Source organism: Gossypium raimondii, chromosome 4, assembly GCF_025698545.1.
Source record: "Gossypium raimondii isolate GPD5lz chromosome 4, ASM2569854v1, whole genome shotgun sequence".
In the NCBI taxonomy this organism is placed as follows: Eukaryota; Viridiplantae; Streptophyta; class Magnoliopsida; order Malvales; family Malvaceae; genus Gossypium; species Gossypium raimondii.
Genome location: NC_068568.1, coordinates 396,282 through 408,348, shown reverse-complemented (window position 1 = coordinate 408,348; position 12,067 = coordinate 396,282). Strand labels below are relative to the sequence as shown.

Genomic DNA, 12,067 nt, shown 5'->3' with positions numbered 1-12,067 from the left:
CATGGGCCGGGCGGCCCGGCCCGGCCCGATGGTCCGCCCGAAATATGGGAGGGTTTGGGTAAAAATATAGGCCCGAAATATGGGCTTGGGCAAAAAAACGAGGCCCATTTAGAAAATGGGCAGACCTCGCACCACTTTTTCGGCCGAGCCTGCCTACCCGGCCCGATTTAATAAATATATATTTTTTTAATTTTAAAAATATTTTTATAATACTTTTTTAATTTTTTTTAAATTTTAAAATATTTTTAAAATACTTTTTTAATTTTTTAATTTTAAAATATTTTTTAATTTTTTAATTTTAAAAATATTTTATAATACTTTTAAATTTTTAAAATAAAATGGGCGGGCGGGCCCGGCTTATGATTTTTCGGGCGGGCACTGGGCAAAATCTTAGGCCCATATTTCGGCGGGCAGGCCTGCCTAGGACTGGTCGAAATTTTTTATGGGCCCAGCCCGGCCCATGAGCACCTCTAGTAGATAGTAACCAAAAATACAAAATTGAATAGTTGAATGACCATGTTATAATTTTTCATAGTTGAGTGACCATAAAAGAAAGTTACTAATAGTCGAATGACCATTTTATAATTTTTCATAGTTGGGATAACAAAAAAAAAAATAGCACAATGACTTATTTAGCCTTCAAACTTTACAAAAAAAAAATTTAGCCATCCATTCAATTTTTGGCCTCTTATAATACTTGAACTTACTTTTTTTGTCAAATCACCCAAACATTTGCTGACATTGATTGCGACATGAATTCCACATTAGCAATTATTTAAGTTTGAATAATTTTTGAATTTTTAAAAAAAAATATAAGATAAAATTTTTATTATTTACAAAATTTTTAAATAATTTTAATAATTTTCTATATATACTATATATTTTCTTTTATATATTTTTTATTTTTAAAAAATTAATTAATTGCTGATATGACACGCATGTGGTAGTTCACGTGTATGTTTTTGTCAAATCATCAAAAAATTGATGGAAATTTGCTGACGTGGACTACCACGTGAACTTTGACAAAAATTAAATGAAAGGCTAAAATGATAACTTTTGTAAAGTTAGAGGGCTAAATAAGCTATTATGCCAAAAAGTTTTTACTAATAGGTAAGGGTGAGTATTTGATCGAGTCGAGTCGAAAAATTTCGAATTAGTCGAGTTGACGAATCCTATTTTAGCAACCGAACTCAATTTGAATTTTTTTCGAATTGGATCGAATCGAGTCAAAAAAGTTCGAGTCAAGTCGAGTCGAGTTAACAAATACTATTATTTATACTCAATGTTGCGTTTACATGAATCGATTATTTAACTAGTAAACGAAGTACAAAATTATTTAACTACATAAACAAAATAATAGTTTTGCCTTTTAACTTAACGAGTAAATATTTATCAAAACAGTGTAGTTTTACATTTTAACTTAATATTTTGACTTTTAACTTTAGAAAAAGGTAAACATTTATCAAAAAGGCGTAATTTTACCTTTTCTTATTCGAATTTTCGAATAATTCAAATTGTGTAATTCATATTTAAGTTAAACCGAAAAATTTAATTTTTTATTTGAGTTGATCTAATAACTTAATTACCTCAAAAAAAACTTAAATTATTTAATTCAAAATTTAAATTTCGCCCGTGACAAAATTAAGGGGAGCTCAACTATAAATAGAGAGCCTCCTCTTATTTGTACTCACTCCTGAATTGTTTCATTATTCTTTGTGAATAAGAATTGAGAGCATTTACTCAAACACTTTGCGAGCGCTCTTTCTGTTGTTCTTTGGCTTAGCTTCTTTTGGCACAATCGCTTCCGCTATACAAGTTGGTGCGAGTTTAGAGCAAACGGATCGCTTAAGGACACACGGTTTGCGAGACGAAAGGTCTAGCCCTGTGAAAAGTAAAACCCTGTTGATTCGGAAACTGTTTATCCGTTTTTATCTTCCTTCTGTCATCGTCCAGGTTTTTTCTTCTTCTCTTATCGGTTCTGACCCACCACCGTTTATCGCCGGATTTGATCCGTATCCCATGTCGGTGGGTATGGCACCCTTAACTGCCGCCGTGTCCAGGTAACGTAGACAATACTTCTTGCAGATGCATTAGATAACTAGTTTCTTTCCTCTTCATTGCTTTAATCTTCTTACAGGGTGATTATTGGCCCTGAAATGCCCTCAGCTGAGTTACTTGCTGCAGCAGCCAAATTAACACAAGCCTAGGCTGAGCTCAGGTATTCTACATAACTAAGTTTTTTACTCTCAGTTTTTATTTGTATCAGAAAATTAATGCTGGCTTTTATAACTATTTCTCTGGCATTCTTTTTACAAATTAATCCATAGAAGTTGAGATAGAGGAAGGTGATGAACTCTTTATTGGATCTCCACCTCCGGCTCTGATTGCTGAAGCTGAACCAGCAAATGAAGCAGAAGTTTTGAAGAGGTACCAAATTTCACCCCTTATGTAGTTTATTCAAGTTGAGCTCTATCTTTTGTTGGTAGGGCCATAAATATTGCAGCCTTGAGCCTCTCTTGGACTGTGGAAATTTTACCTCGTGGTCTTTTTTTGCCATTGGTTCTTTCATCCTTGTGATTTTGCTCTGTCAGCTTTGCTTGTTTGTTAATCTCTTCTGTCTTGTTGGGAAGAAAAGAGGTGAATGGTTGCTTGGCTATTGTTCAATTAATTTGCCTCTGATTCATTCTAGCTGCCATTTTCTTTTCTACGGTAATAAAAACTGTCATATTAATTAAAAGAAATCATTGACAATGAAATGAAACGTCAAAATTGTAGTTCATCTTGTTTCTTGTTTCTTTTGTTGAATTTGCCTTAATTGACTCATGGTCTGCCACTATAATTAGTCAAATATTTTCTTCCTAGTCTCAACAAGCATCCTATATCATATGTTATGTTTGTTGATTTTTCCCGTTGTAGCTGTATTTCTGGCATTCGCTATCATTTATCTTCTTCAGTTAGGGGTTGAGAGCCTTGTTCCTTTCCAAATCATTAGAAAAGTAGGAATAAACTACTGCAGTTTATCTTTAGGTTTGCCTAATGTTCACTCAACATCTTGTCGTTCTGTATTACCTGATACTATGCTTAAAGCTTGAGAATTTTGAGAACATCAATGAAATTGTGTAGTTTCCCTAAAGTCCTAGGTATATATACTCGGTTACTTATGCACTTGTATGATAAGCAATTCTTTGGCACGACACATTATGGTTGTATTTATAAAGAGTTACTTGTATGTAATCACTCAATGGCTCTTCAATTTTCCCTGAGCAGGTCACAAGAATTATGGGAGCTGAATCTGGCTGTCCATATGATGTTATAGGAGCAAACAGAAATATTTCTGCTGATAATATAAATAAAAAGTAAGGTTTTTTCTTTTAAATGGGTGAGGAAGAATTTAATATTAGTTCCATAATTTTCTTTTTTATTGCCTTTCATTGTTAAGGCACGTATCGGATACCTAATATTTCTTTTCCCTCAGCAATAGATGTTTTACATTGTATCAACAACACCCTAGTTTAATAATAATGAGCATGGATGTGGTGGTTTGTTATAATTAGAGATGGGAAAATGAACCTGAACCTGAACCTGAAAACCTGTTTGTAAAAACCCATAAAATTACTCAAATCCGAAATGACCTAAACTTAAAAGAATTTGAACATGAATCAATCTGATCCCAGTATGGTGGAAACCCAAGACTGGCCCGAGTAAAATCCATAATAAGCCAAACTCGGTGGTAAAACGCTGGACCTAATCCAAAAATGATCTGACCCGAAACGATTCAACCTGATCCCACCTATTTGCTGTCCAACCAATATGGGAGATTAGGATAAACTAACTAGTCTAAGTAACATGGTTTTAATTTTAGCTTCTAATTTGTACTTGTTCTTACACAAATAAACTCCTCCAAGTTTTGGTAACAACTGAAGTACAAGGAGATACTAGCAAGGAGAGATGCCAAAAAGTTTAAATGCTGAATCCATGATATGAGTTTATTATCCTAGGGAGCTTTCAAGCTATGGGTTAATTTTGTCACTTACACCTATTACTTCCAACTTGGAATTTTGGTGGTAATGGAAAAAAGTTCCTTTGAGGCTGCTGTTTGGATGCCTACTGAGCTAAATCCTTGTCCTAGGTTTTGTTAATAAAGAGGCTATAAATTATTTACTTTTCATGTCATTTCTCATTTTAGAGGCGGTTTACATGTTGATGGACTCTGCCATTTATCTTGATGTGATTGTGAACTTGTGTTGAACTGTGTTTCTCATAAGCTGCTTTGTTTTTCCTTTAGATACTGGAAACTGTCTCTTTCGGTGCATCCAGAAAAAATGTCCTCATCCACAGGCACACCAAGCATTTGTCATACTCAACAAAGCTCTTAAGGTTTTACAAGGTCTGGATAAGGTGAGGGTTTGATTTGTCTATTCTGAATGCAGTCACGGTTGATAACTTATATGCCTCATTCATCTTGGGTCTTATGGTTCTTCATTGCCTGTGTGGACTCATTGTGTGAACCAATGCTGTAAACTCATTGAATTGTTCTTTAGTATTGAGTTGTTCACAGGACATAGGACCCCAGATTTTGCTTACGACTTTTCTTGTCTTACATTGAATGGCTGAAGGGGATTTTCTTTTTGGGGGTATTTTGGTTTCTGTGGCATCCTTGAAGTTACACAGGGCTTTAGTTTGCATCCTTACCACATTTTTGTCAGAACCAAAAGTTAGAATATGAAGAAAGTAGAGTAGTTGGTTTTCTTTCAAGCTAAAAGAGTCTAATTTCATCCAGTAGCACAAGTGTAGGATTAGCAAAATTTTCCTAATTATTCAACATAATAGTCGAATCTGTTTCACTAGTATCTTCTTGAATATTGGCATCTCTGTTATATTTTGTACAATAATATGGAATTATTATTATTATAATTGTAGTTATGGTTGTTCCTCGAAATGTCTTCTTCTCCTTTCCCCTCCCCCCAACAGAACCTTGTCCTTCAGGGTTTTGTTTCATTGCCCATATGAATCACTGAGTTAACATTATTACAGATCTTATTAAGCTTAATGAGCCTGTATCATCTAACCATACTGGAAGAAAAGCTTATTAGCTGTAAACCATTTTTCTAAATTTTCACCAACATACAATGTCACCAACACACAATTGTTGCTGCATTCTTTTGGGTGAATTTTTGCTGCATTTTGAATTTATGGGGATTTATAATTCTCTCCTCTCTCTAACATTTAGTCTCACTATCGTAATTCTAACATCAAACTTCTTACATTTTGCAGCGAAAAGCACTGCATTAGAAAATAAAACTGAAGGAGTTGCAAGAGGAATTCAAGGTATTTGTTATTTACAAGCTCGTAGTATAGGTATTAATTTGATGAACTTATTTAATCCTTTTCTTTCTATAGGCTGAGTTGCAAGCAATGCGTGAAGCTGCACAGTGGAGAAGATTGCAAGGTTAGATATTTTCTCTGTAGTTACATGCAACATCTTTGTGTCTGTGCACGCTCTTGCACGTGCATTCATGTGTTTGTCTCCCATCAATTACTTTACCTACGATGAGTAGGAGTGTTGGTGCTTCATAGCTGACTGTACATTCTCCTATAATTTAGTATTATTATTATTATTTTCTTTTTCATCTTGTGTCAACAGTTTTTGGAGTGCTAAAGAATGTTGATCTAGAACCAACTTTTAATTATTGCAGGTATATCAATGGAGGGTGATGATGAGCTGCTTGTGCATGAAGTAGAAGTTAAAGTGCCACCGAAAAGGGTTGAATGGATGACAACACTACCTCCCGAGAGTAAGGTAAGACAATGTGTGCAGTTCTATACTTTTTGCATAGTTAGTTGCTCAAACGTCATAATCGGTTTTTGTCCTTGGGAATAAATCCTTCAATCCTGCTCTGCATATTCCACTGTATTGGAACTTATGGAATTTTTATATTCTAATTGTGGATGATATTAGCATAGCACAAGGGAATTTACATCTCCAGAGTTTAAACTGAAATGATAATATCCTACCTGTTTTATTCTTGTCAGCCAGGTGTGACAAAGCAATCGGCAAGGTCTAACAAGAACGCGAAAGAAGGGCGGGGCGATACTAGTGTGTGGACTGATACTCCTCTAGAGCTAGCCCGAAAAGCAAACACGCAGTGAGAATCTCGCTTTTGAACGTTTTTGGAAATCATATTCTATGATAATCTTCATTTTGTTTAGTTGTTTATCATGATTCTGCTTCTTGCTTAATTGCAGTTACTTGGAAGCCTACAATGAGGCTGCTGCTCTTGCTTCGAACGAAGAAGAAAATACGAAGAGGATGCAGATTTGGTGGATTAATATAATAAAGAAAAACGATTGAAATCATTGGTACGAAAGCATCAAGGGGAGGCTGCAAAGCGACCAAAGAAGAAATCGTAGCGAGAGAAAGACGAGTGGGAGGGGAAATATCCATGGAAGCCATGAGATCGGGAGAGGACCTAACTGTCGGAAGGCAGACCGTAAATCTCGATACGGCAAACATGGCTAAAGATTTGGTTTCCCGGTTTTCAATAGGAACTTTCCAGAGGAACTTCCTTTAATGCGAACGAGAGAACCTAAGTTGTTGAGAGTGATACTAAAATGCGAATATAGATAGTAAAATGTACATTAAAAATATTAAAAAAAAACTTTAAATTTCATAATTTTATACAAGATGACATACTTATATATGTATATATTTTTATATATAAAAAGAAAAAAAATAATTTCACAAGTGAGTTGAACTCGAGATCCGATAGATGGATGATATTAATTCAGTCAAGTACTTATAATTATAATTATTGAAATTGGCATCGGGCTTTTTCTTTTTTTTCTAAAAGTGGATTGATAATTTATATGTTTGTATTGTTTTTTTATATATTTTCTTGTATAATGTATTTTGTTCATTTTCTAATTTTGTATACCTTACTAAAATGCAAAAATAATATTAGTAATATATATAGATTTTTTGGTTAAAATATAGGTATAATATCTCATATTTTCTATGTAAATCATATAACATAAATATAACATAAATGGTTAAATATATACAAACATAAGATATATTATTATCGTATTTATTATCCTATTTATTTTAAAAAAAAGTAAACTAGATGCTAGCAAAATTAAGTTAAAGTCGAGTTAATTGAAATAACCAATTATTTTGAAGGTGAATTTTTTATATTAATTTGATTTTATATTATAATTTATATATATTTATATTTGTATTTACAATGTATGCACTTACAACAATGAAACTTCCGAAAATATATATATATTATACAAAATAAAAAAATACAATTAACCAATTTTCCACTAAAAACATAAATAAAATACATACAAGTCTTATATTATATGAAATAATAAAAAATAAAAATATTGTATTTTTTACTTTTGAAATTTAAAATTTCGAGTTTGATTTTTAATTTTTAACCTAATTAATAAACTTACTGATTATACCTTCACGTGTAAGTTTGTCCGAATTTTACAAGTAACCCAATAAACAGCAGATTACGTAGGAAACCATTAAATATAACAAAAGACAAAACACCCAACAGTTGAAAAAGATCTTGAGATTCTTACAACCATGACACCTTTTAAACTTTCTTTCTTTATTAAATAAATAGGTTTAATTATGACTTTAATCCCTATAATTTACATCTCTCTTTTTAATAATTAAAGTTTATATTACAATTTAGGGATACTAGTAATCAAATAATAATAAAATTTATTCTTTACTTTAACGATAACAATTAACGATGTTATCAATTTAAGTTTGCTAATAATATTATCAAAAAGGAAATTAAATACTAAATTCAAGTGTGGGTCGAAACAATTCAAACTCGATTAAGCAATTATCGGGTCGAGCTACGAATTAAGCCAAATTAAAGTATAAAAAAATCCGTTTCAAACGACTTGTGAGGCTAACAAAACATTTTGATATTAATATATTTTGATATCATCTTTATTATATAAAAAAAAGAGCTTAAGTATAAACAAGCTTGAGCTTCCAATCGAGCTAAATTTGAGCACCGTAAAATTCGTTATGAATGAGTGTAAACTTAATCGAGTTCAAATTCTAATGAGCTTATTGGTCGATTTAGTACAGAGCTAAACTAAAATTTAAAAAATAATATTCAATCGAGCTCGAGCAAAACATCAAGTTTTAAATTCCACTTTAAACTCAAACTCGAGCTTACTACGATTCAAACTCGATTCAATTCAGTTGAAGAGTATATTGAAGAATACCAAATAATTTTGTTGGGTTAAAAATGGAAATATTTATATCCACCTGCTTTGGTTTTTATCAAAGACTTTAACAGTCAACTTTGCCACATGATTGCAACTACGGCCCCATTTTTTCATTTCACAGTCAATCAATTAATCATTTATAAAAGGAAAAAAAAGCTTGTAAACAAATTCAATGGACACCATTAATACACCATACAAACTCTCTTCCATTATCCTTTACAGCAAAGAAAAACCAATACCCACCTTCACAATCAAACAAACCCCTTTAAATCCTTTAACCCTTTTTTTAATTAAAAAAATACCCTTTTAAATGAACAACAAAGAACAGTGAAAATCCGAGGAAGAAGAAGAGGAAGTAGTGATGGAATCGAAGCCTTTACGTTTCCTTACTCAACAATCTTTATTTGTAGCCGTTCGATCTGGTGAACTTGAAGCGGTGAAGCAGATATTAGATAAGTTGAAGAAAGATGATGAAGCGTGTGATGGATCATCAACGGTGTATGATCTGATGGCTGCTCAAAGTGAATCAGGGGCTACTGCTTTTTATATTGCAGCTGAGAATAATTTCATTGAGGTTTTTGATTATTTGATCAAATTTTGTGATGTGGAGATTGTTAAGATCAGGTCTAAGTCTGATATGAACGCTTTTCATGTTGCCGCTAAACTTGGACATTTGGGTATGCTTTTTTTCTATGATTCCTTTGTTTTTTTTTCTTGATTTTAATGATTTTTCAGCTTTGATTTTTGATGTTTTCTTTTGCTTTGGGGTTTAGAGGGAAGGGATGAATTTTGAATGAAAATTATGATTAGAATTTTGGATTTTGGATTTTTCTGTTTTTCTTGCAGTATTTGCGTTTTCCGATGTATATTTGAGGTAAGGGTTGGAGAGAGAATTTTTTTTAGTATTCCTGTTTAACACACATACTCGAAGTTCGGAACGAAATTGAATCTAGTTATTTTAGCAACTTATTGTTTCAACTATTTGACTTTTTTGAATTTGGGATACTAACGAAGCGTATAGCCAAGAGAAACCATGAACTCGAATCAAAGGGCTTGCCGAACCCATAGAGTAAATATTCCATGTTAGATGGTACATCTTTCTTGGTATATCAAGACTCGAGATAATCGATCGGAACATAAGTCTTATGCGAGCAACTCTGAGCTAAAATCGGGTATTTGTTCGCGAAATATACTTTGGTGTGATTTAGGATAGTTAAACAATATGGGATTGTGCAATATCACTGATATTTAGTTACTCTGTTGTGAATGGTGATTGTCCGTTGCGGATTTATGTACCGTTTTTTCTGCAGGCATGGTGAAGGAACTTTTGGGGTTATGGCCAGAACTTTGTGGGGTATGCGACTCTACGAATACGAGCCCCCTTTATTCTGCAGCTGTTAAAGGTCATTTAGAGGTGGTAAATGCGATATTGAATGCCGATGCCAGTTGCATACGGATAGTGCGTAAAAACAGAAAGACAGCCTTACATACAGCTGTGAGGTATGGCCTTATCGATATCGTAAAAGCTCTTATCGATTGCGATCAAGGAATTGTTGGCATCAAAGATAAGAAAGGCCAAACTGCACTCCATATGGCTGTCAAGGGTCAATGTCCGGCAGTAGTTGATGAATTATTGTTCGCCAATCACTCCATTCTGAACGAACGTGACAAAAAGGGGAATACGGCATTGCACATCGCTACGAGGAAATCTCGCGCGCAGGTATCTGTTACTTCATGTATGTGTGTATATATACAATAAACACATCATAGAAGCCTCTGTATTAGGAGTCAGATTGCATTTTGTCCTCTCTACTCAAATAAATGGATAAATTAAGCCTTATACATTAGATTAAAGAACAAATTTACAGGGGCCTCCATGGTGTACTTTTACCATGTATATATGGCATATGTTTCTTCGGCTTTTTATTTTTCTTAAAATACCCGGTTTCAGATATCAATTTATGGCCTTTTCTTGTTTTATGTGTATACAGATTGTGAGCTTGTTGCTAACTTATAGATCTACCGATGTCAACGCCATAAATAATCAACACGAAACCGCGATGGATTTGGCTGATAAACTCCAGTACGGTGAATCCGCGTTCGAAATTAAAGAAGCTCTAACGGAGGCTGGTGCTAAACATGCTAGGTCCGTTGGTCAAGTAGATGAAGCAATGGAACTTAAGAGGACAGTGAGTGATATTAAGCACGAAGTTGACTCGCAGTTTATACAAAACGAAAAAACGAACCGAAGAGTTACGGGAATCGCCAAAGAACTACGGAAACTTCACAGAGAAGCAGTGCAAAACACCACGAATTCCATCACTGTCGTCGCTGTTCTCTTCGCGTCAATAGCTTTCTTAGCAATCTTCAACTTGCCCGGTCAATACGTAAGTGATGATCCGGATAGCGGGAAAGCGAATATAGCCGATAACGTCAGTTTTCGGGTTTTTTGCCTCTTGAATGCTACATCCCTCTTCATATCGCTTGCCGTTGTCGTAGTGCAGATCACATTGGTCGCATGGGACACAACGGCACAAAAGCAGGTTGTATCGGTAGTTAACAAGTTGATGTGGGCCGCTTGTGGTTGCACATGCGGAGCATTTTTATCGATAGCTTTTGTGGTTGTCGGAAAAGGTAGTTCATGGATGGCTGTTACGATAACCATCGTTGGAGCACCAATCCTAGTTGGGACACTTGCTAGTATGTGTTACTTTGTTTTCCGGCAAAGGTTCGGGATTTTCCGGAGCGATTCTCAAAGACGAATAAAACGAGCAACCGGGAGTAAGTCTTTTTCATGGTCATATTCTGCAAATATATCAGATGATGATGATTATAATTCTGATCTTGAGAAGATATATGCTTTATAAAACACTATTGTATGCCTGTAAAAAGCAATGTACAGCTAATACGAGACAGCCCGGAATAGCTGAAGAATCGCCCTTTCCGTGAAATGGCCGTCTGGCGGACCAACGACCGGGTTAGTTTTGAGGATCAAATAAGGGGTCGAGGGGGAATAGAATAGCCATTCTATCGAACCAAATATGATGTAAATGGCCGATGATACCGGAAATGTTACCCATACTCGGATTCCGGTTAAGTATATATTTGTATTATTATTAATATTATCATTACTACTTTTTTGTGAAATAATAATTACATAATCTTGAATTTAACTTGATTTGATCATAAAATATTAACAACATGAATCTATATCAATTTGAACTCATCTTAACCCAAATTTGAAACTAACCTAAATTTGTAATTATCTAAATTTCAAACTCAAAATGTTTCGTACTTGAAACAATTTAAACTTAAAATTATCTAAACCCATAATAAATAAACTCGAAATGTTCAAATCGAAATGAATTAAAAAATTTGAAACCCGATTTGACTTTACCTAGCTTGATTTAATCCAAAATCATTTTACTCAAAATAGAAACCAAGTCAAGTTTGTAATGATCCAAACTCAAAATGTTTTGTATTCTAAAATAATTTGAACTTAAAATTATCTGAACATATAATGGATTCACTCGATAAGCTTAAATCTCAAAATTTGATCATTCATTTTCATCCAATAAGTATATATTTTACGTAAAAGCATTGGCAAATAGAATACTAGTATGGGACATGAGTTCAATTTTAAAGCTTTTTATGCCATTAAAATAAATTTGTCTAATCGTTGTATCCTTATTATAGGTTAATTATTGATCAAATCAATTCAAACTTAATAATACTCAATTTGAACAATTTTCTAATCTTATCAAGTTTTCATTTTAATATATATTTTAAACATTATTTATTATTA

At 33.6% G+C, this 12,067-nt stretch overlaps 1 protein-coding gene and 1 pseudogene across 2 annotated transcripts; both read left to right on the top strand.

The window, feature by feature from the left end:
• Nucleotides 1-1,711: 1,711 nt before the first annotated feature.
• Nucleotides 1,712-6,745, top strand: LOC105780981 (uncharacterized; annotated as a pseudogene).
• Nucleotides 6,746-8,427: 1,682 nt separating this feature from the next.
• Nucleotides 8,428-11,435, top strand: LOC105780186 (ankyrin repeat-containing protein At2g01680). 2 transcript variants are annotated; one of them, XM_012604369.2, is made up of 3 exons: nt 8,428-8,939; nt 9,573-9,982; nt 10,254-11,435. In XM_012604369.2, exons 1-3 carry the CDS (start codon nt 8,624-8,626, stop codon nt 11,127-11,129), a joined length of 1,602 nt encoding a protein of 533 aa, XP_012459823.1. In that variant the 5' UTR covers nt 8,428-8,623; the 3' UTR covers nt 11,130-11,435. The 2 variants fall into 2 exon arrangements, with proteins under 2 accessions (XP_012459823.1, XP_052484990.1); XM_052629030.1 differs by having other exon boundaries at nt 8,876-9,434.
• The last annotated feature ends 632 nt before the right edge of the window (nt 11,436-12,067 follow it).

What these genes read in the sequence shown, in the direction of transcription:
- LOC105780186 (XM_012604369.2), top strand. Translation starts at nt 8,624, where the DNA reads ATGGAATCGAAGCCTTTACGTTTCCTTACTCAACAATCTTTATTTGTA. An exon ending in CGCTAAACTTGGACATTTGG is followed by an intron (nt 8,940 to 9,572) that starts GTATGCTTTTTT and finishes TTTTTTCTGCAG; the next exon opens with GCATGGTGAAGGAACTTTTG. An exon ending in CGAGGAAATCTCGCGCGCAG is followed by an intron (nt 9,983 to 10,253) that starts GTATCTGTTACT and finishes ATGTGTATACAG; the next exon opens with ATTGTGAGCTTGTTGCTAAC.